The 17812-nt window shown below is 45.9% G+C and overlaps 6 protein-coding genes across 11 annotated transcripts; 3 read left to right on the top strand and 3 right to left on the bottom strand.

Annotated features, from left to right (window-relative positions):
• Positions 1-620: 620 nt before the first annotated feature.
• On the bottom strand, positions 621-1729 carry LOC127778804 (uncharacterized). 2 transcript variants are annotated; one of them, XM_052305430.1, is made up of 4 exons: positions 1579-1729; positions 1358-1488; positions 1155-1245; positions 621-1022 (listed from the first exon to the last, which is right to left on the bottom strand). In XM_052305430.1, exons 2-4 carry the CDS (start codon positions 1425-1427, stop codon positions 878-880), a joined length of 306 nt encoding a protein of 101 aa, XP_052161390.1. In that variant the 5' UTR covers positions 1428-1488; positions 1579-1729; the 3' UTR covers positions 621-877. The 2 variants fall into 2 exon arrangements, with proteins under 2 accessions (XP_052161390.1, XP_052161389.1); XM_052305429.1 differs by lacking the exon at positions 1579-1729 and having other exon boundaries at positions 1358-1527.
• A 3452-nt stretch (positions 1730-5181) lies between these two features.
• LOC127778380 (uncharacterized) lies at positions 5182-6128 on the top strand. The gene has a single exon (XM_052304969.1). The coding sequence runs from the start codon at positions 5280-5282 to the stop codon at positions 5721-5723; it is 444 nt and encodes a 147-aa protein (XP_052160929.1). The 5' UTR covers positions 5182-5279; the 3' UTR covers positions 5724-6128.
• On the bottom strand, positions 6129-9424 carry LOC127778379 (F-box/kelch-repeat protein SKIP6-like). 2 transcript variants are annotated; one of them, XM_052304967.1, is made up of 3 exons: positions 8136-9424; positions 7912-7998; positions 6129-6591 (listed from the first exon to the last, which is right to left on the bottom strand). In XM_052304967.1, the coding sequence occupies exon 1, from the start codon at positions 9328-9330 to the stop codon at positions 8191-8193; it is 1140 nt and encodes a 379-aa protein (XP_052160927.1). In that variant the 5' UTR covers positions 9331-9424; the 3' UTR covers positions 6129-6591; positions 7912-7998; positions 8136-8190. The 2 variants fall into 2 exon arrangements, with proteins under 2 accessions (XP_052160927.1, XP_052160928.1); XM_052304968.1 differs by having other exon boundaries at positions 6129-6586.
• A 1129-nt stretch (positions 9425-10553) lies between these two features.
• On the top strand, positions 10554-11141 carry LOC127779133 (uncharacterized). Its single transcript, XM_052305832.1, has one exon. It carries the CDS (start codon positions 10641-10643, stop codon positions 10992-10994), a length of 354 nt encoding a protein of 117 aa, XP_052161792.1. The 5' UTR covers positions 10554-10640; the 3' UTR covers positions 10995-11141.
• Positions 11142-11563: 422 nt separating this feature from the next.
• On the top strand, positions 11564-15994 carry LOC127779131 (serine/arginine-rich-splicing factor SR34-like). 4 transcript variants are annotated; one of them, XR_008018624.1, is made up of 15 exons: positions 11564-11768; positions 12088-12182; positions 12426-12491; positions 12619-12759; positions 12828-12927; positions 13023-13069; positions 13180-13237; positions 13756-13805; positions 13995-14051; positions 14135-14226; positions 14302-14406; positions 14834-14924; positions 15009-15188; positions 15384-15417; positions 15484-15540. XR_008018624.1 is itself a non-coding variant. In XM_052305829.1 (14 exons), the coding sequence occupies exons 1-13, from the start codon at positions 11579-11581 to the stop codon at positions 15550-15552; spliced, it is 1038 nt and encodes a 345-aa protein (XP_052161789.1). In that variant the 5' UTR covers positions 11564-11578; the 3' UTR covers positions 15553-15589; positions 15661-15994. The 4 variants fall into 4 exon arrangements, 3 of the variants coding, with proteins under 3 accessions (XP_052161789.1, XP_052161788.1, XP_052161790.1); XM_052305829.1 differs by lacking the exons at positions 14834-14924; positions 15009-15188 and adding an exon at positions 15661-15994 and having other exon boundaries at positions 12685-12759; positions 15484-15589; XM_052305828.1 differs by lacking the exons at positions 14834-14924; positions 15009-15188 and adding an exon at positions 15661-15994 and having other exon boundaries at positions 15484-15589.
• Positions 15995-16205: 211 nt separating this feature from the next.
• Positions 16206-17421, bottom strand: LOC127779132 (universal stress protein PHOS34-like). The gene is made up of 3 exons (XM_052305831.1): positions 16884-17421; positions 16720-16814; positions 16206-16606 (listed from the first exon to the last, which is right to left on the bottom strand). Exons 1-3 carry the CDS (start codon positions 17080-17082, stop codon positions 16382-16384), a joined length of 519 nt encoding a protein of 172 aa, XP_052161791.1. The 5' UTR covers positions 17083-17421; the 3' UTR covers positions 16206-16381.
• Between the last annotated feature and the right edge of the window lie 391 nt (positions 17422-17812).

Raw genomic sequence — 17812 nt, 5'->3', positions numbered from 1 at the left:
ATGAACAGCCGAAATCCATATATTGATGGGCCTATTTGGATCGCCATAATTTTTCTGTTCCTATTGGGCCAAATCTCTAATGCACCATCGAAATTAAGATTCTGGTCGGGAAGCTTAAGATTATGAGATTCTTTGTAGCCAACTTCTGATAACACTGAAATTTTCAGCTTTTAAGTTCTAGTTTATTTTTCTGAATTCTACAACTATAGATTCTTAGGATAAAATTTGGGTGACAATCTAAACAGTTTAGGAAGTTTGAACAGTCTAGAAAGTTAGAGATTATGTGAGAAGATGCAACTGCTAAAAGCTCCCCCAAACAACCCCTGGAGGTCTATTTGAGGGATTCTGTGCAATCGCCAGAAGTTCCGACAATACATATTTTTATTCAGATTTTAAGGAAAACTAATCAAAAATTATACTAGAAGCTACAAGATGAGAAACCTAGCTTAGCTGGATTCTCATAATCTTGGGCCTGATATAAACGTTAGTAGGCCCGCAACGACAGTTTGGATCACAGCCGTTGATAGCGGCCCGCCGATTCTCGCCAACATCAGCGCCGGAGGAAAGGACAAAATGCCTCAATAGTGATTTAAAAAAAAGCCTCAATAGTTACACACATCTAGAAAATCAGAACATTTGATTCGTCTTGACAAGAAACAACAAATGTATTACATTACACAGCTGATGCCAGTTCATTATCATTCATCATCGATATCGCAGCGTCTGAAACCCTGAATGTTAGTTCAGCAGCTTAGCTTATACAGAAAGCAGGCAGAGAAGGGAAAACAGACAGTACGTAGGAGATTCAGACGCCACAGAATTTGTGCGTAGGAAATCATATCGATACATCTGGCGTTGATTAAGTACACAACGTCCTCTATTCTTTTTGTGGGTTGCTCTCAGGTGTGATGAACTGCTTCGCATACTGATGAACTCTTGATCCTGAACCTGACCGATGGTCGTAGTACTCCACCAGTGCAGAGCCAGCCAATGCAGCCAGTGTGAGGGCCTGAGCATGCAACCTAATCAAGGCAAAAGGAACAAACAAATTAAATAAGGATACCAATCCACCAATTGGAGCGCGCTCTTGGTACGAAATCAACAACACGCGAATTTACAGCGGCTAGCTTGCATGTTCGGGGACAGGAACGAACCTGGCGTGGATGATCTTGACGCTGGTCTTCATGCCGGGCCTCGACCAGTTGTACGCGATCGAGCTCGCCACCCCAGTCAGCCACAGCGTCCCTGTAAGCACAATCGAAGAAAGAATCGTCAGATCTCACATCAATCTCCCATCAAACATGTATGAGAAAGCGATGAGAGGCAAGATAGCTCAAGCGCGGCAGAGGCAACGCACCGACGGCCCGGAGCTTGTGGTCGACGACCCACTCCCTCATCGACTGCATCGTGCTCTTCTCCTCCGCCATTTCGTCAGGCCAACCCAAGCTCTCCTCCCAACCTCTCCGGTGCCCGATCTGTTTGTGCCTGCTGTGAACGAGGAAGAAGCAATCGATGAAGAAGGGGAAAGGTGTTTGGGCACTTCTCTTATAGCGGGCGCGGTGAGAGGTAGAGGCGTACGGAAACGGCCGTGGTGGTGGCACTGCTCAGGTGGCAGCCGCTGCACGATGACGCGGCAGGAATCCGGCAGCGCGAGCTGCGAACGTACGTGGCGACCCGTGCCTCTGTCGCGGTGGCGGTGGCGGTGGCGGAGATGGTTTCGAGCGCACACGCGGCTCGCGGTTTTGGGCGTTTTTTGGGGTGGATATCCTCGTGAGCGCGGAGCTGGGTCGCTGGGAATGTTAAGGTGCCCTGTGGAGGAGCCGGCCTGTGGCTTCTCCCGTGGCCGCGATTTCCGACAACGCCTCGTATACTGCCTCTCTCTTCTTTGGAAAGTATGTAGTAAAAAAAAAAACAAGGTTGTAGTTTAATCGTGTGGTTACTGTTCAAACAAAATAGTTAGAGGAAGTCCAAATCATATATAGTCAATTTATACAATAGCTATCCATAAATATATACTATACAATTACCACTTTATCCTACTTATCATACACACATACTTCTTCCGTGCTAAAAAAACCTAATCCTAGGTTTAAACCTAGACAAATTTAATAAATATATCTTAAAGTCTATGCTATAACTGCCTATAAATTTATGGCCCACTATTCTTACCTCCGTCACGAAATAGAGAAGACAGCAAAGGATTTGACACAATTGTGGCTACAGTTTCGATGTGCACAGGAGATCAATGAGTGATGGTAGCCATGACATAAGTATGTAACCCAAACAGCGATTCTCTTTCGACCGGATACCACGCACTCTAGCACTGTTTCGCTTAGAGCAACGTGATTAAAGTAGAGGAAAGCAGGACTGCAGGACTGGTTAATGCCAAATGGACCAGGTACGTTGCAGGATGGAATCCTCCCGGTCAAAACTGCGGCTGCGAAGCGATGAACCTACATGGCGGTTTCGGTGACTCGCGTCGCTCAAGTATATCGCGATGGAAGTTCGTACGCTTGTACAGAACAAAGTAAGCGCTGAACCGACACATTCCTTTAGGTTTTCCTATGCAATTTCCCCTTTAATCCTGTTTACTTTTCTTCATTTCAATTTGATTTTTCAGTTTCAGATTTTTCTTTTTTTCCTTGAACAGTTAAACTATCGTATTTTTCCAATATTTGAGCTGTACTAACGCATTAGCGATCCATCCTTTAACAATGAACTACTACCTCAATCCCAAATACATTTAAAGAATTTTGGCTATGAATCATTTTTTTTTTGAAACTAGATGAATCATTTTTTAAGTAGTAATAAAGTCATACTCGTAGAAAGCAACAGATAAAATGTTCCGTAGGTCTAGCATGGGCCAAAGGTCAATTCGTTAGACGTCCAAACGGGCGGGCTCTTATACTGGCCCAATAAGCTCTCCATCTCATTAGGAATAAATCTATTTTGCTACCCTCTCCCTCTTGCTTTTGATCGTTTTACACCTCTCCCAATTTAAAAAACCAGTGTAAATCTAATCCTTCAGTAGTTTAGAGGGTGGTTTTTGTTGACATGAAAGGTTAACCTTAGTCAAACCCACCGAGTCAACCTATGACCCCTAAATGTCATAGTAATTGACAAACATATGTGGGGCCCCCACATGTCAGGTACATCCTTTTCTCCTTATTACCCATGTCTCCCTCCCTCTCCTCTCTCCATCTCTCTCCTACATGAATCAAGTGGCAGCGGTAGCAAACGACACACAAATATCCTACTCTGACAAGACCCTACGCTACCGACGCCGCTCCCCGCATCGCCGATGAGCATCTCATTGTATATCGTGAAATGGTGGTGGTGGTCTGCCGCTGCGAGTGAGAACAACAACGAATGGAGCGTGACAAAATGAGTGGATTGGGATTTAGGCCCACGTCATTGCGATGGTCGTTCCTCCATGTCTGGCTTTTGGAACCGAGAAGATGGCCGCTAGGGAAGACGATCGAGGAGGGGACAACCGTTGTGCCTCTATACTCCTCGTTAGCGGGGTTGGCCATGTCGAGCAATGTCGGAAAGTAGAGCTCCTCCGGGTAGCATGAGCTCTGGTTCAGACACGGCTACCGGAACTTTTTCTAGAAGCCGCACTCACGGACCAACGTGGTTTTTGAAGTTGGGGAGACGTTATACTCGGTTTTATGGTTGAGGGATACTTCTAACCAAGGCAAGAGATGAGGGAGGAAAAATAGACTTTTTCCATCTCATTACACGGTCACGTTGTAGCCTGCCCAAAGCTACTAGCCCATTCCACCATTGCTCACGTACGTCCCGGCCCGAGAAGAAACAAAAATTTGGAGTGTTCGTCATTTTGTCAGCTGTCACCTGTGTGTCAGGTGTTTTTGGCTCACTTCGTCCTTGTGTTGAGATGCTGGGTGCTTGTCTCCCTCGCGGAAGCATCACGTGCTATTGCAATTTTGCAATTTGCACATTTCCCTTAAACTCGCGTTAAAAAGGAGGTAAACATGTGTACCTGGCGCTCCGAAATCTGCACACGGCTTTGTGTTTTGCCACTGTGCCACAACGCCCAGAATTAGAGAGGCTTCAGAAAAGAAGAGCAGCTAGCCTAGCTTGCACAACACCAGCTCGATCGAACAAATGTCACCCCAGTTTTAGGCTCTCGATCTGGGTCCAAGTGTCCAAAATCCTCCCCTTTATAAAGCCGGGTTCACCTTGCTTTGAGATAGATGCACTACACCCTGCCTTCAACGATCATTGCTTGCTTGTCTCAAGAGCCATACTTGGGAAGAAATGCCGGCGGCGAGCAGAATGGTTTTCGAGCTGCTCCGGACAGCCTCCCGTGAAGCCTTCCAGGTGGCCATCTCCTTCGCCACAAGGCCGCCGGTCTCCAACATGGTGAAGCCGGCGATGGCCAGGTCATTTCATGACCAGAACAAGCGAGGGAGAGACGATCAGTGTCGACCAAACAGCAACCAAACGGTTTCCAGTACGGGTGTGTGGGATTATTCCGAAGTGCCACCGTGCTATATTAATTGAGTTGGCAAACAACTCAATCGAAAGACAATCTCGCATTGTCAAGATATATATTCTCCAATGTGTACCCACTCCTAACAGTAGTCATCCAATGTAAAATGTAGTAGTAGAGTAGCAATACATACGAACACATTGTCCCTTTCTTCGTTTATAATTCGAGGGAAGAGAGGTTTGCCTTGTCAGCAACTGTAGTTTATTGCAATGCAGCTTTCGAATTCAGGTAAGGCCCTGTTTAGACCTGTCTAAAAATTTTCACTCTGTCACATTGAATGTTTGAACACCTGTACGAAGTAACCTAAAAAATTTTCACCCTGTCATATCGAATATTTAAACACTTGTATGAAGTATTAAATATAGGCTAAAAAGCTAATTGCACAGATTACGACTAATATTTGCAAGACGAATCATTTAAGTCTAATTGCTCCATGATTTGATAATGTGGTGTTACAATAAACATTTGCTAATGATGGATTAATTGACGAAATCTGTAATTAGTTTTTTTATTAGTGCCGAACACCCCATGCACCATATGTAATATCAAATGTAATATGCACAAACTTTACCAACTGATCTAAACACCAAGCGCGACGTCCCAACGGGCGAAGCGCGGCAGCCGTCTCCGTCGCGACGTCACGTCGAAAAAGTCTAAACCCGCGGAGACGCGCGCGCAGCTATGAAAATCGTCGCGTGATGCCTCGCGCGTGCTAAGCTAGTTGACCGTCGCTTCAACAAGGGCTCAGCTAAGCCGGCGATCGATGGTGCCGGCCGGGGCGGAGGATTATTACGGGCCGTACTACCACGGCGGCGGCCGGCACGGCGGTGGCGGCGGGCCGCCGCACGCGCTGCTGCTGATGGCGGTGGTGCTGGCGCTGGCGGTCGCGGGGCCGCGGGTGCTCGGCGAGGGCGCCGGGGAGGCGATCACCGCGGCCTTGACCGACATGCTCAGCCCCGTGGGGCTCCTGCTGCTTCCCGTCAGCCTCGTCTTCGTCATCCGCATCCTCTCCGACGACCGCAGCGCCGCCGTGCTCGCCAACGTCCTCGCCTTCGGCGCCGGCGCGCCCGACGCCGTCCACCGCGTCGGGGGTTCGCCGGTGGGGGTCGTGGTCGTGCTGTTCCTCGTACTGATGATGGTTTACTACCGGCCGTCGTGGCTGCTCCGCGGCGGCGCCGGCGCCGGCGGCGAGGGCGACGGCGAGTAGCTGTAGCAGTGAGAAGTGTTGCATCGGCCGCCTCGGCGACCTGAAGCTTCGACTTAGTCTTCGTGAAATCAGTTTTAAAAGAAAATGTAAATTAATTTCCTTATGTCCTATGCTGTATCAAAATCAAAGGATATGTTTATAGAATTATAGTGCCCCTGTTGCTTCAGCTGACTATTTCTCGACCAAAATTGAGCTTCGGACTTTCGGGCCTATATAACTTCCCTTCTCTTGCAGAGAAAAAGCTTACTGTACTTGAGTATGAAAGAGAATATATATAACATAAGGATAAATACGATAAGAGAGTAACATATCTTACACACAAGTTTTCCGTACACAATAACTAGAAAATATCATAAAAAAGTACTACTATGATTTTACTTGTCTTGGTCCTAGAAGAGAATGCATGAATTAATTTCATAGTTTATTTAGGGGTACATCCATGGATAGAAACTCTGCACAGAATGAGACAACTGTAGGTGCTGTTTCTCTTGGGCCAAACTGGTTTTAACAATTTGCACTACTGGCCCAAGCTAGCAAAGTAATTCGATATGTTTAAACACAACTAATGCTGCCACACACGGGCACAGCAAGCTCAGCAATAGGCCATACAACTATACAAGAGGGCTACAAGCTACATTGGTTATCTTACAATTACAACTGACCGGCAATGCAGAATAAATAGTGTTTAAGGCAAAACTTCTGCTTCATCAAATATGTTCAATGTCTCAGAGAGATCCAAATGCATGATTTTTGCTGGGTAGAATTCCAAATGCCTTCTTCCAGCATCCAGACGATAAGGAATTGAAACACAATTTTCTGAATTATCTTTAACTTGTCATCCAGCCAGATTTATCAGTGCTCTGCTGCCCTGCAAGTAACAATTGACACCTTAATTATTTAATACCAGATGAAACCCCGCATGTTGTTGCGAGAATTTAGTATGATAATAGTAGAAATAACATGTAATATAGCTACACGACGTAAGGTTATATAATTTGTATTTTTGATCGTTCATTGGAAAATACTATAACCATTAAGTTGATGTGGTTTATGATAATTTAAATAGTATATAGATTGATAATCCAAAAGTAAAAGTAAGGTAACGTGGCTTTATGAGAGAAGAAAATGAGAGAAATAATTTGGACTATAGATTAATCATCTAAATGCTAGAAACAATTGAGTTGATGTGGTTTAATGCGAGAAGATAGAAATACATGTATATAGGATATTGTAGAAAATGATGGACATATATATGCTGAAATATTATGTAAATTATATGGGTTGATGATTTAACATGCTTGTATTTTAAAGCTTTAAAATATGATAATGTATAGATGATATAACATGTTTGTATGAGTTTTAAGATGTAACGATTGCCAATGGATGATGATGTGGCATCTTTGCATGTTAAGTTTTAGAATGTAGTGGGTTGTAAATTTATAGATAGTATAGATAAAAAAACAAGGTAGTACACCACTTAATTATTTAATATGAAAAACAAGGTTGTATTGTAAAACAGTTGCAACAGATAAATTGTAAAACAGTTTTCAACAGTAAAAACTATCATTCTTACAGTATTCTTTCTTAAACAAAAAGATCATATATTGAGGGACAATGGTAAGTTAATGCAAATAACAATTTCTTTATTTAGGTAAGTTCAACTGTTCAAGTTTCCTTAAGTTTTACACAAGGGAACATATCTATGAGGAAATAGTGGTCCTACAAACATGATATATTTATCATCGCTAACCAGTGATAAGCAGTGTCAACATATGACCAATGAGGCAAGATGATATAGCCAGACATAGCATTCCTTTTCGTCGCTTATGAAGTATGATTGCTCAACATTGTGATTGACAACACTCAACAATAACACATAATGAGCTTATCAGCAAGGGCACTTCCAATTGAAACAGAGAAGCCCCATGGAATGAACCGAACCAAATTCTATTCATACCTATGCAATACCATCAACCTATTATTCAAATAAAGTGGCACCATTCTAAACTCTGGATATGACAAATTTATTTACATAAACAGCAAGCTAAAATACCCACGTAGACTAATAAATAATGCAAGATCGAACACACTGCAAAAGGATGCTTGAATTGGGCACGCTAACTTACTACTAAGCAATTCAATATCCCTCTACTGTGTTAACAGATCAAAGTGTGTAAACTATGATTACCAGTAGTGAAGCATCCTCATTTCTCAGCAGGAGGTGCTACCAGCCTACCACAATACTGAGTTTTTCCATCCTCAAATCAGCAGAGAACTGCAAATCACAGTTTAGGCCAAATGAGTACTGGCAGTTGATAGTTGTTCAATCTATCGAGCCAGGCCAAAGCAAGCTAAATTGTTAACGAGTTCATAAAAAGGCATCCATAGCAGATAAACAAACTCATATTTTACCATTTAAAACATGGATGCCATTTGATTTATGACTGGGCTACTGGAGCAACCATCGTCACAGCTCCAATGCGATGCAATGTGTGATTGCTGACCCCTTTGGCATGTCCTTGAATACAATGGTGTCCCTTGACAACACCTTCCCCGTTAGCCGGCCCTCTTCGGCTTTCGTCACCGCAATGGCAGCCCAATCAATCACCACCATGCTCCTTGCTTCGCCCTTTCCTTTCGCTTTCCCTTTCCCTTTCCACTTCCCTTCCCAAACCAAGTAGAGCAGTTCACCGACATTGGCGAGAGTGGCACCACACAAGAACTTGGGCAGCTCCTGCTCCAACCCTTCCACCTTGCTCCAGCAATCGGTGTCCGGATCATAGCCCTTGACCTGCCCCAAGTAATCGTAGGAGTAGAGGATTCCACCGACCACAGCTGCACGGCCCTTCCACCCCATGTCAAGGATCGGAGAAACCGGCGCCCATGCCTCAGTAGGCGGCGCAGCCGGGTCGTAGGCCAAGCCGCCGCGATCGGCCACCGCGAGGACCTTCCCGGCGAGCGAGGCGGAGCCGTGCATCCACTTCTCCCGGAAGTGGGGCGGGCTGGGGACCGGAGACCACTTTGCATCCGGGGAGGAGAGGTTCAGGGACTCAGCCCAGAAGGGGGAGGAAGGAACACAACCGCCGGCGACGAATAGTACGCCGGAGTGGGCAACGGCGGCGGCGAACTCCCGCGGAGAGGAGAGGCGCGGGCCGACTGACCAGGATCTGGTGCGGGGGTCCAAGATCTGCACCGACGGGGACGGCACTCCGGAGACGGACCCGCCGAAGAGGAACACCCGGTTGCCGTCGACGGCGACCGAGGAGGAGGAGGAGACGGGGACGGGAGGGGACGGGAGAGGCAGCGGTGGCCATCCGGGATGCGGGAGGAGGAGGAAGAAGAGAGGCGAGGCGGAGGCCGGCGGGCGGAGGGAGAGGATGACGTGGGGGTCGGAGAGGCGGAGGCGGCGGCGCGCGGCCAGGAGGGGACCCGGGTCGCGGCACAGCAAGGTGTGGAAGGCGCGGGAGACGAGCGCGAGGGAGGGGTGCGCGGCGCGCGGCAGCAGGGCGACGCAGTGGATGGCCAGGTCGTCGGGGAGAGCCGGGATGAGGCTCCCGCGGATGAACTCCGGCGGCTCAGGCGACGAGGTGGGTGCGGAGGTGGACATGGCTCGCACTCGCAGGTCGTCGGCGCCGACGAGAGGTTGGCCGGTGGGAGACGGTATGTCGTACGGTGGGGGTGGGGCCACCGCGTCGGAAAGGAGAGGAAGGGTGGGCTGGGCCGATCTTTTGGCCCAATCAGCATATAACAATGGTGTCAGTTAAAATTTAGATTTTTTTAACTTAATTTTAAAGTCGTTTTAAAGTTTTTTCATCATAATTTTTCTTACAATAGTGTCATTTAAGTTGCTAATAACGTAAATATAAAATTTTTAATTATAATTTTTGTTTTTGCTAATATTGCCATTCGATTAGGCTGCTAGTCATAACCATGGGCCTGTATGTGCAATAGCCGAATTAAAACATGTGCCTTTTAAGTTTACTACTAATTTTCATTTGCCTGAAAATTATAATATCGCAGTTACCTAAAATTTCTAACTTTAGATCCGCAGTTATTCATTACTGAGTTTAAAATTTCAGCGTGCTTTATCTGCATAAAATGTGCAGATTGAATAATAGTTTGAATTTTCGATCTTCACAAGTTATAACAAAAATAACAAATTTAATCCTAACTATGTTTGCTCAGAGTCATTTTTTTATCACAACTTGTGTAAGCTGAATTTAAACTTGCACGTTTGTGATATATCGTATATTAATCTATTACTTTTTAGTATAAAAAATAACTGTTTCAATGACATGCCACAAATAATGAGATATTCGCTCAAGGGATTAAAAGAGTTTCCCATATTATGTGTTTCATTCAGTTTGCCAGTGGCACACTGTTGCTATGCAAACAACATATACACACTACTTAGCAACAACATATAATGGAATTTCTCGCATGTTTTAGCACTTTAAAAACTATGGATTCACATGCATGGATGCTGATGATGGATCTTCATCTTCAGCTCCTCTCAAAATATTGCTCAAGCTCTTTGTCATTTGCTTCTGTTGTTAACCGTGCACCGTGCGTATACATCAAATTTAAATCACCACAAGATACCTCAGTATTAGTTGTCTGAAATAACCGAGAGGGGACCTCGGAGATCAGGTGAGGTCTGCACCAAAAATCTAAACCTCAAACCGCAACCACCACAGGGCTCCTCTCGAGATAAGCCTTATCCCGCAATGGCGCGACCACAGCTACCCACGTCGGACGCCGCCGCCGACGTGGCGCGCCGGGCGCGGCCACCCTCCACCACCCATCCTACTTTTAACCTTCTCGTCGCGCCAACGCCAACCAAAATCCCCCACACACTTGCACCTCGTCTCGCTCTCGCGCCAAGAAAGCACCGCGAGTTCTTCTTCTTCATCCTCCATGGCCACAACCGCGTCGCTGTCCGCCGTCGCGGCGCGGCCACTGTCCGTGGCCGGGCTCAAGAAGCCCCTGTGCGCCTCGTTCCAGCCCGTGCCGAGGGCGAGGCCGGCGGCGGCGGCGAGGATGGCCGTGAGGGCGTCGGCGTCGATGAAGGAGAGGGCGACGGCCGGGCTGACGGCCGCGGCCATGGCGGCGGCGATGGTCCTCCCCGACGTCGCGGAGGCCGCGCAGGGCAGCCTGACGCCGTCGCTCAAGAACTTCCTCCTCAGCATCGTGTCCGGCGGGGTCGTGCTCGTCGCCATCGTCGGCGCCGTCGTCGCCGTCTCCAACTTCGACCCCGTCAAGCGGACCTGATCTTCTCCTTCTCCTTCATTCACAGACACGCCTCGATCGCTGTCTTGTATCGAGATCATCGTCTCTTTGCAGTGTTGTTTTGGAGATTCTGTAAACTGATTTACGATATGGAGATATGGAGTTGTTGATGGTTAATTGCTTCCATAATTCTATTGCTGTATATTGTTCTTGACACTATACCTGCGCAAAAGGCTACTAGTTTCCAAATATTGTTTGCTCCCGAAGCTACTGATCAGTGCTTCTGTATTTTTTTTTAACTGCTGTAAATATGAACTACACTAGATAAAAAAGCCACTGAAATTCAATCTCAGGACAGCAGCTCGGAAAAATTCTAAGTGAACGTAACGCAAAATTTCGTTACATTCCGACAATTTCATCTGTGATCATTACTGACATAATGAGATCTTCTGTTGCTGCAGCTGAACTTTCAGCAATTAGCAGTAGCAATATCTACAGTTTCAACAGCTAGAGAAAATTATCCGAGCATGTAAAAATTCTCTCACAAAGCATAGGAGTAATAGTAAATTTGTTTCAGAAAGCATATGATTCTGGGATTCTGGGCCCACGAAAGCCCACACGATAACATGCGGCCCAACCAACTTAGGCCATATGAATACACCACACGAGTATACGACGTCAGACACGACCAAACCCCTCGTCTCGTCTCGTCGCCTCGCCTCGCGAGTTCGCCCGCCGCCTGCGCCGAGCAGCCGCCGATCTCCGCCACGCGAGCAGCGGCGCCGGCGTCCTGCTACTTCCGCCGTGTCCTCGCCGGTGAGCAACCTGTACGAACACCCTCTCTCTCATCCCGCACCTTCTCTCTTCGCCTCGACCTTTAGCTTCTCTTCTAGATCTGGAACCTTATCTCTTTGCCCTAAAATTTGTGGTCCAGTTTGGGGTTCAGTTCAACCCCCCATGCCCGCCTAACCGCCTTCCTTTTCCGCACTTAAAACCTGAAACAGTGAACTTTTTGTGCGGGGAATTTTAGTGTGAAGTTTCAATTTGGTGTTACCTGTTTTGGTTGAATGCATCAGTTCTGTAAAAGTGTGAGTTCTAATAGTATAATTGCTCTATTTGATGATGTGGATTGCAGAAGGAAGGATGAGTAGGCGCTGGAGCAGGACAATTTATGTCGGGAACCTCCCGGGCGACATCAGGGAGAGGGAGGTAGAGGATCTGTTCTACAAGGTTGGTAGTTTTGTTAATCTCTTCGATTAAGCTCCCCAGGAAGGAAACGATTTTGTGCCTTGAATTGTCAACTAGTTAGTACCTTGTTGACACTCTTCTAACATCTAGGTGTTGCCGTGTTGGCATTTGCGGTTGTAACATTCACATTAAATAATTGGACTTCTGTCTTCCACTCGCCTCATTAGTTTTGGATTTTGCACTAATTTGTGTAAGGGTCTAACACTGCAGTTTTTTTTCCTGCAGTATGGACGCATTGTTGATATTGACTTGAAGATCCCCCCAAGGCCGCCTGGTTTTGCTTTTGTTGAGGTAAGTTGCGCAGCACTGTTAGGTTCTTTAAGTTTGAATGTATTTATTGGAACTATTGGATTTCTTGATGGTTATAACAAGTAATATGACCTCCTTATGTTAATTGATAACTGTATGCTTCTAGCAGCTACTTGTCTACTTTTGGATTTTATTGAATATCCTTACTGTCTATATTTGTTGCCTTGCCATGAAGTTCGAAGATCCCCGTGATGCTGAAGATGCAATCCGTGGACGGGATGGCTATAATTTTGATGGGAACCGTTTGAGGGTAGGTGCTATGAGATGTTGGTAATTTGCTCTTCTGTGTTCACATATCTGATGCTCCGATATGCACAGGTGGAACTTGCACATGGTGGGAGAGGTAACTCTTCCTCCTTTAACAATTCTGGTGGAGGGGGACGTCGCGGGGGTGTATCTAGGCATACAGAGTATCGCGGTATGATACTGAATGCTGATTTCAGATCCATTTATAAATGCTCGATTTTCTGTTTATATATACTAATCTGAAATCATTTGTGTACATCTTGACAGTTCTGGTTACTGGACTACCTTCTTCAGCATCATGGCAAGACCTAAAGGTCTGCTAAAGACAATTTGTTCTATCCACTTTTCTGCTGCTTTGCTTTTGTCTTTCATGATTTCCCTCATTCTCTTTGAAGCTAAACCTTGCCTATGAATGTTGTGTCAGGACCATATGCGAAATGCTGGTGATGTTTGTTACTCTGAAGTGTACCGTGAGGGTGGTGGTAAGTCTGTTTGGTCCCTACAGTAGTTCTTTGCTTACTGTAATAATGGTGTTTGCCATAGCTCTTCATAAGTTCTCTATGGATTGGATGACCAATTGGATATACCACCCTGTCAAACCAGTTGATTTTTAAGATATAAATGAACTTTTTTATTACGTCAGATTGCAATTCTTGAAACGAATTGATGTCGTGTGATGAGTTACTCATAAGTTGATGAATGCCTAAGTATTGACAATTGGTCCTACCATTTCCATTGTCTTAAAAAATGACATTTGGTCCTCTAGTTTGTGCGTCTAATTTTGCAACATTCATTCCATGTTATACCCCAGCAAGAAAATGCAGAGTCAACCAAAGATAATACTATATTTTAGGCATTTAGTTTATAGGTAGTAGATACTATAATCTATTCAGCTGGACACCATTATTATCAGTTTTCAGCAATTTGATTAAGCAAAAAAAAAATAGTGAATGCTATTATTGCTGTGACCATAGTTGATACACACTTTTGTTTGCTACAGGTACTATAGGAATTGTAGACTACACAAACTATGATGACATGAAGTATGCTGTAAGTATTCTCTTTCTTCTCTATTTTTGGTGTCTTATGGTGCCTTGTAGCTACATTTCATATTTCACTACACTTGTATAATCTTGTTAGATATGTGATTTTGGAGCACTGTCTTTCAGTTTCAGTACTGTAGTCTGCATCATATTCCTTCCTTTGTGTTTATTTTTTTTTACTGCTTATCTCTTGCAGATCAGGAAACTTGATGATTCTGAATTTAAGAATGCCTTCTCAAAGGCCTATATAAGGGTACACACATGTTTATTTCTACTTTACTTTTTTGGATCAACTTGTCCCAAAAGTAACCAATAATACAACTCACTAATATTTAGGTGAAGGAGTATGATGGAAAGCGCAGCCGTTCATACTCACGAAGCCGAAGCCGAAGTCGAGGTCGCAGCTACAGCAGAAGCAGGAGTCCAAGGTCTGGTGGTGATTACATTCTAATGTACCTCAATAATACCATTGGCCACTGACCAGAGTTTAATATTCCCCGCAGCAAGTCTCCCAAGGGAAAGTCATCACGCCGTTCAGCATCTAGATCTCGATCGAGATCAGCTTCTTCCCGTTCAAGATCAGAGTCAAAGGGGCGCTCTCCATCAAGGTAACATTGATGAATCACTCTTGGACATTGAATTCCTTGGTCTTCATGTTGTGAAGTATATATAGAAAATATTGCCTGCTACCCGAAAGATAACATGTATATAGATTTTATGGTGGTATTTTTGCCATCAAATATTTTTTGATTAGTTGGCCTTGAACTGTCTGAACAATTTATTAGTTCTGCAATCTTTCTGTGTTAAAGATGGGTCATCCCAATTCTCATTTGCTATCCCATATTCTCAACCAACTGTTACACCTCTTTGGCTTTATGAATCAAATTTAATCAACCTTACTGATTGTCCTAGTGTAACTTTATGTGGGAAACTGTTGGTATATTTGTTACAAAGTTTATCTGGTGTGACATATTTCGTACCTAACTCAACTGGATAGTATCCCATATTTGAAAGCCTCAATGATTTGTTCATTAGATGAGGATTTGTGCGGAGATCTAGGGATTGCATAATGGGAAATCGAGGTTGGGATTTCTTCTATATGCAACAGTTCTATTGGTTGTCTGAGGTATGGTAATAAACTGGGTGCTGCTCTGGTAGCTAAAAATCATCCATATTTGTTGACCTGATGTACTGTGACTTATTACATCAGAATCAGAGCCTGGGCCTAAGAATTGCTTTGGGACACTGGAGCTAGAGCATTAAGGATTGATGCTATGGATTATGGTGGCGCAATGACTATGTTTGCTTGGATTGAGTAAATGAGGAATGAGTTTCTCGCTTGCTCTCTCGCTGGGATCACTTTGGAGGAATGTTCTAGCGAATATGTCACGTAACATTTGACACTAAACACTCTGAATGTTTTGAACTTAAGGAATTTGTTCTCTTCTAATTTCTATGAGCTCTTTTTGCTTGCATCTGGCCATTCCAATGATTGGGAGGCGTGAAGGCTTTTTGGAAGCAAACTGTTAAAGCTGCATTCTGGAATCTGGATATTGAATCGTGTTATTTCTGGAACTTTTTGCAGATCACCAGCAAGATCTGAGTCTCCAAATACCTCTGTAAGTTTTTGCTAACGTACTTTGTGTGATTTGTTTTTGTGACTGACCTGACCTATTTCTGGTTAGCCTGCCAATGGTGATGCAGCAAGCCCCAAGAAACGCAGCCCAAGCAGGAGCCCCCCCCAAGAAACGTAGCCCAAGCAGGAGCCCATCACGTTCCCGATCTCCTGATGTATATAGCTCTTTATACCATTACATGCTTGCTTTTATGGAAATCTAAACTAATCCCGTTCGCATTTTCAGGCCAAGTCCGAATGATGCTGATGTGCTTCTGGGGACGGAGTGTCGAGGAATCATGGTCCTGAAACGTTTTGATATCTGTCGCCCTCGACTACTTCTGAATCGCTTCCAAAGTACTATTTCATACGTTCAGTGCTCTTTCAGATTACTGGATGATACTGTACGCCTATTTATAGATTTGAACTTGGGATTTGTCTTTTGTTCATTTTGACACTGGTACTTGACTTAGGTATATTATTGTGGTACTGGTAAGAAAGTTGAACAGAGTCATTCCGTCGTTTGTTTGCTTAATGCACTTCCTAGCTCAAGTTGCAGGATATAAATACATTTATATCCACTGGATCATGCCACTCACGTGATAATTTTGTCGTCAGTTACAAAAGATCGGAGGCTTTTGTTTGATATTTTTACTTCTTTTAGCTCAGAAGGATTGGGAGAAACACTCTTCTCTGCGCCTAGTAGGTTGGGAGGTCATGGCTGCGTAATACTCTGGCAGCTACCAAAATGTGTATTATCAGCGAAAAACACGAACGTCTTCCTCTGTAAGATATAACAAGGCTGCAAGCATAGGCTGACGCACAAACATTTCGATACATAAACTGATAAAACCTATGAAACTAACACATACAAATCATCCCATGTACAGAACGCAAGAAGCTGCTGCTACCCAAGCGAACCACACACACATTGCTCGGCTCAGCTCACACCCGAAATTTGGTGTTTTTCACGCGGTCTCGGCACGAGAGCGCTTGGCCTTGGGTTGCTTGACGATCATGACGGAGCAGTGCGCGTGGTGGGCGCAGTAGTCGCTGACGCTCCCCAGGAAGGCCCTCTTGATTGCGCCGTAGCCATGGCTGCCGACGACGAGCAACCCCGCGCTGTGCTTCTCCACCGCGTTGCACAGCACGTACCTGGGCTCCCCTTCGATCACCTCGATCAACGCGTGCATCTGCAACCAAATGCATCAATAATGCCAATAATCAGGTGCCCGTTTAGCCACAGAAACCCTGTGCGGAAATCTGCAGAATCTGCGAGAGTGAGAGAGTTTGATCGATCGATTACCGCGTTGGCGATGCAGAGGCGGCGCGCCTTCTCGACGACATCCTCCGCCGTCTTGCGCAGGTCGGCCTCCACGTATCTCACCACCTCTCCAGACCCTGACGCCATCAACGAGTCAGCTCAGAATAAATTTCATCGAGATCAATTCAAGGAGGCGGGTGATGTACCGGGGCCGGCGCCGAAACCGACGACGGAGGACGGCGAGGGCTTGGCGTGGACGATGACGAGCTCGGCGCCGCCGCCGCCGCCTGCCATGCCGCTCGCCAGGTGCTGCATCGTCCACTCCAGCGCGTAGTTGCTGTGCTCGCTGTCGTCCACCCCGACCACCACCACCGTCTTCCCCTGCTCCCCCTCCGCCGCCGCCATCACAATTCACAGACGGATCAACAATTGCTCGATGGATGGATTGGTTAGATAGCTCTGACTCGAACTGTGACTCTTGTCTCGTTTGATGATGATCCGTGGGCTGCGAGCACCTGGGTATTTATGGGCGTTGCGAGCGTGAGAGGAGCACGAGGAGGGAGGCTGCAAGCTGCTGCATCTAGCCTGCAGGCGGGAGGGCGAAACCGCGGGTGGGGGTTTGCGGCTGGTGTGGCGGCCGAGCGCGACACACTCGTGAGTCGTGACGAGACGGCGCGTCCCCAGGTGCTCGGCTCGCGCGGACGCGGCCCTTGGTTTCGGGTTTAGTTGGAGCGGGTTTGTTTGTTGGTTTCGCTCGCTCGCATTTCGTTCTCAGATAAGCTGCGCGTGGGCGTGGCGCCGTGGATGACAGGATAAGGCCGAGAGGGACATAGCATGGCATATTGGCATGTACTAGCTGCGACCTGCGAGTGTCATGTGCCGTGGAGTACTAGTGGACTCCCTCACTCACTCAACCTGGACTCGTGAATCGCTGCTTTCTGCTAGTCACGAGAGAAGTGTTGCGACAGGCATCTGGAGCTGGGCATTTCGTTCTTTAGGAACTTTCAACTTTTTTATTATATCAAAACTTTCCTACACATGAACTTTTAACTTTTGCGTCACATCGTTTCAATTTCAACTAAACTTCTAATTTTAGCGAACTAAACACACCCTACTTGGAGAGATACCGCTGGTT

Source organism: Oryza glaberrima, chromosome 7 (genome assembly GCF_000147395.1).
Source record: "Oryza glaberrima chromosome 7, OglaRS2, whole genome shotgun sequence".
NCBI classification, from domain to species: Eukaryota; Viridiplantae; Streptophyta; class Magnoliopsida; order Poales; family Poaceae; genus Oryza; species Oryza glaberrima.
This window is presented reverse-complemented; position numbering and strand designations above follow the sequence as displayed.

Excerpts from the sequence above, each read along its gene's own strand:
- LOC127778380 (XM_052304969.1), top strand. The coding sequence starts at position 5,280 with ATGGTGCCGGCCGGGGCGGAGGATTATTACGGGCCGTACTACCACGGC.
- LOC127778804 (XM_052305430.1), bottom strand. The coding sequence starts at position 1,427 with ATGGCGGAGGAGAAGAGCACGATGCAGTCGATGAGGGAGTGGGTCGTC. Across the intron at positions 1,246-1,357 it reads CCACAAGCTCCGGGCCGTCG|GGACGCTGTGGCTGACTGGG; the intron begins GTGCGTTGCCTC and ends TTGTGCTTACAG. Across the intron at positions 1,023-1,154 it reads GTCAAGATCATCCACGCCAG|GTTGCATGCTCAGGCCCTCA; the intron begins GTTCGTTCCTGT and ends TGCCTTGATTAG.
- LOC127778379 (XM_052304967.1), bottom strand. The coding sequence starts at position 9,330 with ATGTCCACCTCCGCACCCACCTCGTCGCCTGAGCCGCCGGAGTTCATC.
- LOC127779132 (XM_052305831.1), bottom strand. The coding sequence starts at position 17,082 with ATGGCGGCGGCGGAGGGGGAGCAGGGGAAGACGGTGGTGGTGGTCGGG. Across the intron at positions 16,815-16,883 it reads CGGTTTCGGCGCCGGCCCCG|GGTCTGGAGAGGTGGTGAGA; the intron begins GTACATCACCCG and ends TGATGGCGTCAG. Across the intron at positions 16,607-16,719 it reads GCCTCTGCATCGCCAACGCG|ATGCACGCGTTGATCGAGGT; the intron begins GTAATCGATCGA and ends ATTTGGTTGCAG.
- LOC127779133 (XM_052305832.1), top strand. The coding sequence starts at position 10,641 with ATGGCCACAACCGCGTCGCTGTCCGCCGTCGCGGCGCGGCCACTGTCC.
- LOC127779131 (XM_052305828.1), top strand. The coding sequence starts at position 11,579 with ATGCGGCCCAACCAACTTAGGCCATATGAATACACCACACGAGTATAC. Across the intron at positions 12,183-12,425 it reads TAGAGGATCTGTTCTACAAG|TATGGACGCATTGTTGATAT; the intron begins GTTGGTAGTTTT and ends TTTTTCCTGCAG. Across the intron at positions 15,418-15,483 it reads CTGAGTCTCCAAATACCTCT|CCTGCCAATGGTGATGCAGC; the intron begins GTAAGTTTTTGC and ends ATTTCTGGTTAG.